This window comes from Saccostrea echinata, unplaced genomic scaffold (genome assembly GCF_033153115.1).
Source record: "Saccostrea echinata isolate AGI-Se365-2 ecotype Australia unplaced genomic scaffold, CSIRO_AGI_Sech_v1 ptg000001l, whole genome shotgun sequence".
In the NCBI taxonomy this organism is placed as follows: Eukaryota; Metazoa; Mollusca; class Bivalvia; order Ostreida; family Ostreidae; genus Saccostrea; species Saccostrea echinata.
This window is the reverse complement of record NW_026889750.1, coordinates 18,559,944-18,573,750: the sequence shown is the minus strand read 5'-3', so window position 1 is coordinate 18,573,750 and position 13,807 is coordinate 18,559,944. Positions and strand designations below refer to the sequence as shown.

At 35.4% G+C, this 13,807-nt stretch overlaps 2 protein-coding genes across 2 annotated transcripts; one reads left to right on the top strand and one right to left on the bottom strand.

Annotated features, from left to right (window-relative positions):
- Positions 1-41: 41 nt before the first annotated feature.
- Positions 42-6,412, top strand: LOC133186542 (3-ketoacyl-CoA thiolase, mitochondrial-like). Its single transcript, XM_061321776.1, has 11 exons — positions 42-106; positions 2,425-2,600; positions 3,046-3,177; positions 3,284-3,400; positions 3,684-3,831; positions 3,969-4,028; positions 4,822-4,937; positions 5,165-5,267; positions 5,507-5,604; positions 5,738-5,892; positions 6,084-6,412. Exons 1-11 carry the CDS (start codon positions 91-93, stop codon positions 6,163-6,165), a joined length of 1,203 nt encoding a protein of 400 aa, XP_061177760.1. The 5' UTR covers positions 42-90; the 3' UTR covers positions 6,166-6,412.
- A 2,610-nt stretch (positions 6,413-9,022) lies between these two features.
- On the bottom strand, positions 9,023-13,445 carry LOC133195300 (hemicentin-1-like). Its single transcript, XM_061331154.1, has 7 exons — positions 13,304-13,445; positions 11,991-12,386; positions 11,089-11,184; positions 10,399-10,569; positions 9,998-10,168; positions 9,416-9,537; positions 9,023-9,118 (listed from the first exon to the last, which is right to left on the bottom strand). Exons 1-7 carry the CDS (start codon positions 13,443-13,445, stop codon positions 9,023-9,025), a joined length of 1,194 nt encoding a protein of 397 aa, XP_061187138.1.
- Between the last annotated feature and the right edge of the window lie 362 nt (positions 13,446-13,807).

Here is a 13,807-nt window from a genome sequence, read left to right as displayed (position 1 = left end):
ACTCGCAGACGATCCCGATGTTTATTTGATTTTTTTGTATCGGGATCGACTTACAAGCCGGTGAAACGTGCAGAACTCAAGTCAAGCAGAATGGTTTTATCCAAAGGTATTTCTACATTCATATAAATTCAATGAAATGAATTCATATTTGTAATTTTCTCTTACATGAATCCAAGTCTTGAAGACCTTTGATGCTAGACAGACTAGCAGTAGCAAAGCTGAGCAATGTGCAATGTCATGTCAATTTGACAAGTGGACTTTGAACTCGAGATGTAAAAGTAAAGTTTAATTAAATAAATATCAACATCTTAAATGTTTTTTTTCATTTACAATTTAATAATCTATAAATATGATATTTTTATTTCAATGGCTTTTTAATTAAAAAAAATCTGTATCAATAAAAACTGCATTGGTAAGTATTATTTATGTGTTGTAGCCAACAGGGTAGACTTTACTTAATACCGGTCCCCAGATGATCCTTGAGATCTGCACGCTTGTTGCACTTTGACATAAGATTTACATCACTCAACTGATAAAGTTAATCTTGCACACTACTCGACTGGTTAGGGTTAGTCTTGCACTTACCTGAGATCCTTGCAGAAGTATTCGACTGATTAGGGTTTAAGTTTTGATCCATCTGAGAGATTAGGGTTAGTCCTCACACATTATTTGACTAATTAGGGTAATCTAGCATCTGCCTGGGAGATTTGGGTTAGTCCTCACATACCATCCGAGAGATTAGGGCTAGTGACTCGTTCTTTAGATAGATTATGAAACTCGGTTGCTTCTGTATTTTTTGTAAGATCTTAATTCAGCTTCAACAGCATTTTGTTGGTTTGTTTGCATGAAAAAATGGCTAAGTACAAAAGAAACGACACTAAGCATGCTCCGCACATGCTTCTTTAACACTCATTTTTTGTCGATTTTTAAATGAATAAACAATATTTATCATTTTTTTCAGAGAACAAGGTTGAAAATTTTGTTTAAAATCTAAGTTTTTAAAACTAAACTTTTAACCAAAGAATTCGATTTTGAGTTAAAAAAAGCCAAAAACCTCGTACTTTTATTTTTTTTTATTGCTCATGCGATCTTAAAATATATTGAAGTCGCCTGTGGTGACACTATATTTTAGCGCGTTTTTCTGGGGACTGGTAAAGTCGTTTCTAGCCAACATTTCTACCAAAAAACAAATTCCTTTTCCTCTTCCTTTAAAGTGCAGGGCATTGTGGGCATAATTGCACTTGATAGTTTTAAAAGAGAAACAGACACATTGGAGAGTCCTCTATAAATTTACGATTTTAAAACTGCATCAAAACATACATTCATCAGCAATTTAATAGCCAGAGTAAATTAATCTTTAGTTCATTAAACATAAACTATAGCAATACTATATATAGATCTATTAGTTAATTAATTTATTTAATGAGTTGACCTAAGCATTCTTTTACACAACTACACAATTGAGCATATCTTATCCTGTTGATAGAATTCATGAGAAAAATCATACCACACAGTGTATACAAGCAGTAAATATGATTTCTGGTTTGCAATGATGGGTATTAGACACATATCTAGTACTGTGACTCATCTTGTGAAACTGGAACAGTTCACATCCCTGACTATATATATAGGTAGCTGGGAATTAAATAAAATGCTTTCTTTGGTTGTTAGTACAGAAATTAATGTCGCAGCTGTTGCAGAAAAAATACATAACCCGCGTAAGCGGGTTATATAATTTTTTTCTGCAGTAGCTGCGATGTTAATTCCCGAACTAACAACCAAAGAAAGACATTTTATTGTTTATATTTATATCTGTATAAATAATCATTTAAAGTGGGATAAAAAGATTGATTATTGTTTTATTGATACAGTATGTTCGTCATGTAGTACGTTTCATTGATGGAAAAGCCACTGATCAAGAAATCTGTACAGGTGATATGCCTAGTGTTGTTCACGAAGTGATAAACGGCAATGGTTTTCTTTAGAAAATAAGGAGAAACTATTCATTGGATGTAAATATTTATAAATACACACAAAACTCATAATGAATATACTGGTGACTTCAGGATGTTAATAAATTAACACCCATGTACATTTTGTACATCATGTGCATCTTTGCCCAGATGTACGTATACATTTATATGTGTGCCCATGGGCTGCTCACTCACATTCACCTTCACTTAAACAGGGTTGTCCCTAAGATTTGAAATAGCAGGGGACATTAAAAAGAGTAAAAGAGGGTCTGGTGCTCCTCCCCTTTGAGGGGATTGAGGGGGAATACCAAAATAACTGGGGGATTATGTCATTATAGGCGGGGAAATTCTGGGGCCCCTGGTCTTAGGGATAACCCGGCTTAAAGCAAGTTGATTTTATTGTTTATATAGAAATAAAAAAAAATCATTGATAATTTAATTCTTCCTACAGCTGTGACAGATGTGTTCATTGTGGCAGCAAAGAGAACTGCCTTTGGAACATTTGGAGGCAAGTTTGTCAAAACATCTTCCACAGATCTAATGGTGCATGCCTCCAAAGCTGCTCTAGAGGCTGGAAAAGTCAACCCAGAACTGGTCAACTCTGTCATCATTGGAAATGTCATTCAGGTATACATGCCATGTTAAAAATTTCACGGTGATGCATCTTGTAAATAGGTTGCTCATTTAAGTTACTTTATAATGATATTTATCCTCGCATGTATGCTAGTTCAAATATTACAAAAATTCTTTGGGACTTACAAGTAAAATGTTTAATTTAAAGCTTTAACTTTCATTTGCAAACTTGTGCCTATTTAATATAACTACATGTAGTCAGTTTGATCATGGAATATTAGAATGTAAAAGTGATTTTAATGCTATTTGAATTTTTATAATGAATGCATAGAAGAAATTTGACTTTGTCAAATTTGATTCTTTTTTGAAAAGGGTGGGGGGTTGTGGGGGGGGGGGGGGGGGAGGTGGTGGTGGTAGATTAACTTACTTTGTAAGACGGTTCTGCTCTACTGGATGAGTATTGCTTTGAACACTGAAATCTGAAACATTTGAATTCCAGGCTTCATCAACAGATGGGATCTACATTTCCCGACATGTGGGCTTGAGAAGTGGTGTTCCAGAAGCTGTACCGGCTCTAACGGTTAACAGATTGTGTGGCTCAGGGTTCCAAGCTGTTGTCAATGGAGCACAGGTTAGAAGTGTCGACCAATAACAAAAGAAATCAAATATACTCAAAGTACCTCACATTCTAGTATCTGTACTGTGTACGTCTTTTAAAGTTACTTGTAAATCTGTAGGAGATCATGCTTGGAGAGAGTCAGATCGTTCTCTGTGGAGGGGTGGACAACATGAGCATGGCTCCATTTGCTGTAAGAGATATCCGATTCGGAACCAGGCTTGGGAAAGCCCCAGAGGTAGCTACATTCACACTGAACATTTTCAGTCTAAAGTTCATTCTCAAGAAATGATGTTTAAGTTTCAACATATTTTTTTCAATGGATCAGAAGTTTGCATATTAAATATTACATTAATGAAGGTGCTGGATTGAACTACTTTATATTAATTACAGAGAAGAAAATATTAATTAATAAAGTAAAAGCTATAGATCACTTGGTCAGCTAGAGTTTAGTTGTACAAAACACGAAAATGACAAATCTAATCATGATTTATATGTGAGAAAACCTTACATATTTGTAGATGGAAGACATACTTTGGGACAGCCTGACAGATTCGTATACAGGTTTTCCTATGGCCATCACAGCAGAAAACTTGGCCGAAAAATACAAGATTAGTAAAGAAGATTGTGACAAGTATGCTATCCAGACACAACAAAGATGGAAGGCTGGTGAGTAGAGAGTTAACAATAATCATCACAAATGCTGGAGGATTTAAAGGAAAATTTTGTTTGAGATACATGTACATAAAAAATCATGTACAAGAGAATTAGAACGTAGGTTTGACTTACATGTATATTCTTTACAGCCCAAGATGCTGGTGTTTTCAAGGCAGAAATGGCACCAATTACAGTAAAAGGAAAGAAAGGTATGTGTTATTTATTTCTTTGTCAAACTCATCCTAAGCTTTAAATTAATAAATTTAGATTTTGAACCGAGGCCAAGCTTAAAAAAATCTTTGTTTGCAGTTGCCAACATGTAATTTTTAGAGTGGGTAGGTAGGTAGGTAGGATTTTTTTTTTGGTTTTGAGTTTTTTTTTTAGTTGAATAACAAAATTAACATAGGGATTTCCAAAGAGCTACTAAATTAAATAAGTTCCACTTATTTTAAGCTACTAATTAAAAAAGATATATATAAAATGAAACAGTTTCAATATCCTGAAAACTTGAATTTACCCCCGCCCCCTCCCCCCTCCCAAAAAAATTATCTCAAGAAATGGCTGGAAAATTTTTTTGGGTTGGGTGCATTTTAAGTGGGTCGGTAGTAGGCAACTGCAAACAAACAATTTTTTTAGGTTAGGTCCAATAGAAAAGGTTAGTTGAAATATTTTTAATTTTTACTTTCTCATTTAGATGCATTAGGAAAAAAAGTTTTATGGGCATCAAAATTGATCTGATGGTTGGCCTGATATTGCAAAAAATGTTTAAAAAAAATTCCTAGCCCTTTGTTATTGCACTGACCTGCAAACGGAAATTCTATGTATTTTTTGAAAATGGGGGAAGCATCAAAAAGCTCACAGAACTGACTTTCTCTTCCAAAAGTGAAGTGATTAAAAAAATCTGACTGATTATTCTGCCCTCTCTGCCTTTTTATGAAAAGTCAAAATGAAGTTGTCACTTGAGATGGATAATAGTCTGATATACCCGGTACTCTTGATTAGGACCAGAAGTCTTTGAAGTTGATGAACACCCCAAGCCACAGACTACAATGGAGGGTTTAGCCAAATTGCCTGCCCTATTTAAGAAGGGAGGGACTGTTTCTGCAGGCAATGCATCTGTAAGCAAATATATTTAACAAAAATATTGTGAATCTTAGTTACAAGTAATCATATCAACTCTGTATATGCACAAAAAATTTTCATTTTTTTTTTTTTGATTTATCAAGTAAATTAAAATTTGTGAAATCATTTATACTGTTATGAATTTAATTACCTGTATTACAGTATTCTAAAAAATACATTTAAAAATGTCTGTGGGGTATAGAAATATAAAAATTAATTACAGGGTGTTTGTGATGGTGCAGCAGCCTTGGTGGTTGCTAGTGGAGCTGCTGTGAAGCAACATAACCTTACCCCACTGGCTCGACTTGTTGCCTATGGAATTTCAGGTAAGATATTTACTTGACTTCACTGGCTCCACTGGTTGCTTATGGAATCTTCAATAAGATATTAAAATGACTCCATTGGTTTATCAGGTTTCTTCTGAAAATGCTGTCAAGTCTTTAATCTGAATACACTGGTTTATATGGTTGCCTGGGACTTTAATTGTTTCATAACTGTGTTGCAATAATCCATTCTCATATGTGGATTTTGTTGATGGTTAAAATTTCTTCTGGTTTATGTATAGGTTGTGATCCAAAGATAATGGGCATTGGGCCTGCACCTGCATCTAGAGCTGCATTAAAAGCCGCAGGAAAGAGTGTAGAAGATATGGAGATTGTAGAGGTATCTTTATTTTATCCACAGTGTGATTAATCCAAATGTTATGAAACAAAATATGCAATAAGATTCATTATTTGTTCAATTTATTAATAGCAAGTCTAAATTTGTATTAATTTTTTCACTTGTAATTTCTCAGGTGAATGAGGCCTTTGCACCGCAGTATTTAGCAGTACAAAAAGAGTTAGGACTGAACAACCAAATTACCAACATGAATGGTGGAGCCATAGCTCTGGGTCATCCACTGGCAGCTTCTGGAGCCAGAATCACAGGGCATCTGACACATGAACTGATGTATGTATCTAGTCCTAGGCATAAAATATGATTAGTAAATATTGGGTCAGTCATATAAATAGCCTTGAATGTGCCAGTATTTCTTGAAATGTTTTGGTCAATTTCTTCATCTAATGGAGGTGCACTCATCTATGTTTAGAACTTTTAAATTTTATTAAAGTGAATCTTAAATATTATACATTTGCTTGCAGACGACAGAATAAGAAACTTGCAATGGGATCAGCTTGTATTGGTGGAGGACAGGGAATTACTGTTATCCTAGAGAAATGTTAAGGTGAATGTTTAATGTGAAAAAAAAAACCAAGTGCTCTTTTGGACAGCATTGACTGTGATATTAATGGGTTTTATACCATCTGAAAATAAACATTGAAGTTTAGGCTTGAAATGATGTATTTACATTTTCAAACGATCATATACCATTTAATTTACATAAATTAACATTATTGTTGCACCTTGCATTTGTTTTCATTGATATTGATTGATGAACAGTAAAAATCAATAAAATGTTATTTACACTGTACATTTTCTTATGATTGGATGTCCTGAATTATGGTGGACAAATTCTAGTACATGTATCATTAAGTTATATTCTCTGTACAGGTGTTTATCTGCTTGTTTTGTGCGATGATGGTGGAAATAATTGTGAAAACTAAGAATAAAAAAAAAATAAAGACAAATATATATTTAATGACCATTAGCATATAGTTACTGCTTACTGTTAAATCAAATGAGATTGGCTCGGCATTGCTTTATTGATGTTTCAGCGAATTTCAGCACGGTTATTGGTATACCATTGATTAAAGAAGTACTGGTACTAGTATTTTGGAAAGTTAATGAAGTAGCTTTTTGACTAATATTTGTTAAAGATGCAAAATATTTACATATAAGAGTTAAAATGATTTTTGAAATGTATAATGAAATATGAACATAACGACCAGTAATGGTAGTTGAAAGTCCATTGAAACAAATTGTGAGCAGAGCAAACACGGACCACCGTGGACACTGGACACGGGGAGGGGGGTATATCTATAAGATATTACTTGAATTTAAACACCTCTTTTCTTGGCATTTCCCTACTAATGTTTTTTGTTTTATTAACACCACTTGGTAATGTTGCTTTATGTTTAATTGGTTCAAAGCCATGACTTAACATGCAGAAAAAAGTTAATTTCCAAATGTCAGTGACGCGTGTTCCCTATGACCCAGTTGACCCCCCCCCCCCCCCCCCCCTCTAATTTGGACAGGGGAAAACTTAAACTTAAATCGTGAAAAAGAATCAATTCTAAGTAAATTTGTTTACTTTTCAACATAGTGTACGGGCAATTTACCCCATGGAAAACTTAAAAGACAACGATGTATTGATGAAAGAAATCACTTTTGCTTATTCAAAAGGGGAAAATACATAAATAGTGCTGAATTAATTTATCCGGGTCTAACAAAATGTTAAGTCAAACATCAAGGTCAAATTAATGGGTCCAAGGAAAGGCCTTCTCACAAGAAATACCCATGTGAAATATGAAAGCCATAGCACAAATCTTTCAAAAGTTATGGCCAAGGTTAAAGTTTTTCAAAAGTAGGTCAAACTCCAAGGTCAAGGTCAATGAATTACAATTGTTGGTGTCCAAAGGAAGGTCTTGTCACAAGAATTGGACATGTTAAATATGAAAGCCCCAGCACCAACTGTTCAAGAGTAATGGCCAAGGTTAAAGTTAACCAAAAGTAGGTCAAACTCCAAGGTCAAGGACAAAGGATCAAAGTTTTTGGTATCCAAAGGAAGGTCTCGTCACAAGGATTACATATATTAAGTATGAAAGCCCTTGCATCAACCGCTCAAAAGTTATGGTCAAGGTTAAAATTTTTCTAAAGTAGGTCAACCTCCAAAGTCAAGGTCAAAAGGTCAAATATGATGATACCCAAATCGATTATTAAACAAGGAATACACGTGTGAAATATGAAAGCCAAACCAATCAAAAGTTATGGGCAATGTAAAAGTTTTTGCGGACAAACAGACAATCAGACAGCTAGACGGACGGACAGGGCAAAAACTAAAAAATATATGTACATGTGTAATACAAATAAATATGTGCAGGTTCCTCTTAACAATTCCAAGGCGTTATGATTATGACCGAGTACAAAGATGCTTTACCAAGCCTCCATTTTTACGCCTCACGAAAATTTTTAATAGCAGTGAAACAAACATTTCAGAAGTACTGTGCTACAAAATATTCGGGAAGTAGTGTTTATCAAATGTGGATACCCCCCCCCCCCCCCCACCCCATTTTTGTTCTTTGCACAAGTACTTTAAGGTAGATATTATTAAGAAGATGCTGGATTTTCTGATTGAAAATATCTGCAGAAGTATGTACGAGTACTAATATTCTTTGGTTACCATGTGTTGGAATTCCCATGGGTACTAATTGTACCCCTTTATTAAAAACTTAATTTTCATTCATACTAGTACAATGATTCTAGTTATATGTATATCCCACTGAAACCGAAAGAAAAGACACATAAAAGTCTGACGCATCTGTTCAATACTAGTACTTAGATATTTAACAAGATATCTAGACATTGATGGGAAATTAAGATTTATCATTAACAGTAAAACGGGATACTTAAATCTCTTATCTTCAACATCCCTTATGTGACAAAATCCCATTACCGCCTTACTCGATATATGGTGTTTATGTCTCCGAAATGCTGGACGTAGTCTGCGTACAATCCATTTCTAAACCAAGATAGGCTACTGACAAATTAGTTAATGTTACAGGGGTATCAACAACATTGTTTCGACAAGTTATAATTTACCAAATTCTGTGATAGCTATACAATGACCTTGTTTGCAATTGCATGACTACAACTTGCCTTGGGATAATAAGGATCGAATGTTTATACAGATTATTAAATAGACCATTGCTTCCAAAGAAATCATTCAACGTATGATGTCCTGGTGTATGTCTAATGACTGAAATCACTTTATTCTGTATTTTGACTTCTATTATTTACTGAAGTTTCTCTCCGGTCTCTCTCGTCCTAATACACTCTTTGGATGAAGTACATGTATATCCCAGTAAATAATGTGTCTGTGATATCATGAACATTTTATTGTATAATAGTTTAGAGACTCCCTTCAAATACCAAGGTAAAGTCTAACACATTCACGAGTATTACAACAAAATATTTCCCCTGTAGGTAAAGCTAACTTCTCAAAGGAACAGTCGTCTTTCTAAAAAGAACGGAAAAAAGAGAAATTAAGTATAGATTAAGGTTGTTTGACCCTTTGTAAAGTGAGATAACTCTCAGAGGGATAAATGTCTTTTGTCAATATAAATGACCATCTCTGCCAAGAAAGTAAAGGGAACGTTTAACCTTTTTCTCCCTGCATGAGAAGCAAGTTAATTTTTGTTCAATAGTGTCTACTCGCTTACGCAGGTTAAGCAATAAAAATATTCACTGTAAAATTAAAATTTCATTGGATATACGAGCAAATTCAAAGTTCCAGATTACAGTAGAAAATATTTACCTTTGAGCAATGGACGGTGAGTTTAAATCCTTGATACGATCTAATCATGCAAGTCTCCGTGGCATCACACGTGTTGTTCCAGGTACACGAGAGATTTTGATCACATGTCGGACAGACCACTCCTTCCGATTAATAAACAAATCAAATAAGTCAGGGTTCAATTCCTTTTAAATTACTGTAAACCAATATTTCTACGCGCGCAAGAAATATTGCCAGATTCGCGAGTAAAATTATCAAACTCACAGATATTTATCGTCGTGAACCAGACACTTTCTTTTAAAGAAGCTCGATTGTGTCTATAAATTGCCACATATCAATACTCTATCAGCGATTCGCTAATAAAAATGTTGTGAACAATAGTTAGGTTACATTAATGTATTTGGCATTTAATTCCGTTGTCGTCGTCCATATGTTCGTCAATCTGCCGTTCACTCATAAAAATCCTCACAAAACCTTCTTATTTCACTTGTACGTATTTGCAGAGACAGCAGAAATCCCCCCCCCCCCAAAAAAAAAAAAAAAAATCTGCGTATTCGGAAAGTCTCAACACATAAGCAAAGCTTACATAATGACCCAGCATACCGGTACATTGATCGAGATGACAGATTTTCTGCTCTTTTGTATTTCCTGTACAAGTTTTTCCGCCATCGGAAGGGGTAGGATTATTGCAATGACGTGAACGTGATTGGGTTCCGTTTCCACAGGTGGCGCTGCAAGACGTCCAAGCCTCCCAGGACGACCATCCACCATCAACTGTGATAATGAGATATTCTGGGTGTATCCAAATAAAAACGGACCGTAGCGTTAGGCGTTACTTAAGGAATGTTAAAGTTTACCAGAAAGAGTGGAAAGTGATAGTGATCTACGGAGGACAAGATGCATGTCACAAGATTACCAAAATTTTACGCAGAAGATACGGAAACAATCAAATAATTTCGAAGAAATTTCTTTTGTGTATAACAAACTCAAACGAGAATACTTACTAGGGCAATGATGTATGTTGCACACTTTTGACTGGTGTGCACTGCCTGTGCACGAGTGTCCACCATTGGATGACGGGGGATTATCACAAACGCGCGAGCGCGATTGCAGTATCAAACCACAGGTGGCACTGCAAGCTGTCCATGATGACCAAAGAGACCAGCCTCCATCTACTACAACGCCAAGTTGAAAAGTGGGAAAGTTCATATAACAAAGCAAAGAGAAAGCAATAGAAAGTTGTCCATATGATGCATATCTATGTGTAAAATATTTCAATCACTGGTTTAAAAGATACACGTTTCTTGTGATGCTTTACAATGCTTGCCTGGACAAATTGCATCAGAACACAAAGCAGTTTGTGTGTGGTTTCCCAAACATGTCCGACCACCATGTTGAGGCCTAGGGTTTGTACAGGACCGTGTACGTCTGTGGATTCCAGTTCCACATGTGGAACTGCAAGTTGACCACATTCCCCAGTGCGACCAGCTCCCATCGACTGAAGAAAATACTAGTATATGTATCGATGTGATTTTCTTTATATTATCTTAATAAAAATTGTTGGAATTGTTGTTGATAGATTTGCAAATGTGTTGGCTTTTGCTGAACAATGTTAAGTACTTTTAAATTTTTATACATAATGGAACTTTCATTAAATACATTGGTACATTGTAGTATGAACATGTGATTCTCACCCGGATTTGCTTGACAAACACAAGTATCATTAACACACATGGAAGAGTATCCCGTATCACATTGATGATGTGAGCAATCGGAGTCGTGAATACACTCTGAAATAGGAAAAAATAGGAGTAATACTGATAAATAACACAAGAAGATGGGTGAACAAGGCGGGCGAAATGCCTATAGCGCGACAAACATGAATTGAAAAATTAAATCTCAATTATATCAAAATTTTCTTTGATATTTCATCTAACATTAAAGTATACTTTATGTAGAATCTCTACAATTTGCCTACGAAATAGCATACACACACTAATGAGGACAAAAAGGATCATTTTCTCACACTTTAACATTTCTCGATATGAGTGGGTCTTCGCTCCATTTTTTGAAAGTTAATCCTAAAAGTTTGCATAAAAATATACATTTTTTGGTTTACAAAAACATGGAGCAAAGACCCACTTATATATCTTAAAAGTGCACTTTTATGACGAAGCATTCGCATCTTTCCGAGAAATGCTTGAAGTCCATTAAGTCAAGGGTCATATCACAAACATGACTTAAATGCCAATATTCATCAGGAGCTGTGTAGCGCAGTTGTTAGCGTGTTAGTCTATGATACTCTGGATTTTTATTGTTAGGGGGGTTCGAATCCCACGAAAACCATTTTATTTTCTTAATAAAAGAATAATTTTTTCCGAGATCTTTTTTTTCTCAGAAAGCGTTTTTTTTGTGCGCAATAAATATACACTTTTTCAGTCAGAATGGGTGGCACAGTAGCTCGCTGGTTGTCCATACCATTTTTTTCAGACCACCGAGCTACAGATCACCGAATCATTAATACCCGTATTCTTTAAAACAGGACGAAAATTAGAGTAGGACTGAATAAAAACACTACATTATTGAGAGGACAAACCTTCACATTCACAGATCTTCTTAGCAGTGGAACAATAGGGACTCCCTCTTCCTCCACAGTTCAAGTGTCTAGAGCAATACGTATTGCTGGTGCAGTGATGTACACATGCGCATCGTCCGGACCTGCAGGTTGGTTGATAAATATATGAACAACGATGGTTGGCGCATTCTTCATGTTTCGAGCAGGAAGTTTCGCAGATGCATGTTCTAGAGTTGTTTTGTGCTGAAGAGCAAACAGGATCTCCCGTGTAGCAAGATAAGTGTGCACAGTCCGTGTGAGCGCTACATGTTGCCTCGCATCTGCAAGTGTGAGAGGATAAGGAACAGACTGGGGTATATCCTGTAGAGCAGTGTTGGTTTGCGCAGTCGCTGTTCCTGGAGCAGTGCGAACCGCCATCTGTATGGTTAAGTGTTTTAGTTAAACCATCAATAAGCCTCTTTTTATACCTCTTTATAACCCATCCCCCGCTTCAATACGGGGGCGTATAGTGATGAGTGTGTCCGTCCGTCCGTTAAGTTTTGGGGAACCTATCTCTTATCTGCAACTCCTTTTATACCACTGAATAAAATTTAATGACTTTCACTGAGTCTTTTTTACATAGTGCCATTATGCGCCTCCCTTTTTGATCGGACGTATATTTCGGGTTCCCATAGAAAACATGGACATTGCTGTTCTTTCTATGAAATTGCGGGTACCCATCTCTTATCCGCAACTCTTCCTATACTACTGAATAAATTTATTGATACTTTCAAAGAATCTTTATTACACAGTGCCATTGTGCACCTTTCACTTTATGTGATCGGACAGGTATTTGGGCTTTCCCATAGCAAAAAAATGGACTTTTTAAATTGTAATTATATGATCGCGGATTATCATTTTGTGAGCTCAGTGCTCACAGTACCTCTAGTTTACCAATTTTAACGTATGAATGCTTTTTTCATTAACACTGGTATGTTTGATAATTAGGAAGCTTTCTTCAGTACAACGATTATAATCGTCCTTTAAAGTTAAAAACATGGTTAGCAAACACTCTGCGTATGCATTGGTTTATGTTAAGGCCAATCATTGGCCAAGACGGCCTTGCAGGCCAGGTCAGTTTGGAAAGTAAAAACACTTTCAAATGACATAATAACATATATTTCTTCAGCAAAACGACATTTCCAAGAAAGGAGTGTAAAGGTTCATGCCAGACCGACAGATACACTAATTTTCTATTGATCAGAAATGTTAACTCAAGCGAATAAGTTGGATGTTTATAAAAAGTTTTTAAAAAGTTTTTAAAAAAAACAAAACCTTTAAACATTTCAACTTACTTGTACTGGAGCACAAACAACACTTCTGCGTATCAAAAAGAACAGTGTGATACTGGCACTTTATTTGCTGATTTGTGTAATGGCATCTATAAGAATGGCAGTCTTGATCGGATCTGCATCGGATGCACTGACTCATAACCATGTCCAAGTGCATTAAACCTGAAACAATGTTACTTCCCTACAGACTTTCGCAGTTCAGGAACAAAATATAACGAAATATATCGGAAGTTAATATTAAAGAATGTGAAGGCTTCAGTCTGTAAACAGTAACCTTCATTTATAAATACACAAAAATTATTTTATTCTGACTCTGTAATCGTCGAAAAGCTTTTGAAATGTGTAAACGTATTATGAAATTCAACACCAATACTAAATACCAATACAAATGCACTTCGACGTTTCAGCATTTTGTGTAACAATATCCGTTGATAATTTTATAGACCAAAGTCTTTGACATAGGAACTGCTTCTTCAATAAAAAAATGAAACTCTATTTGCATACCCT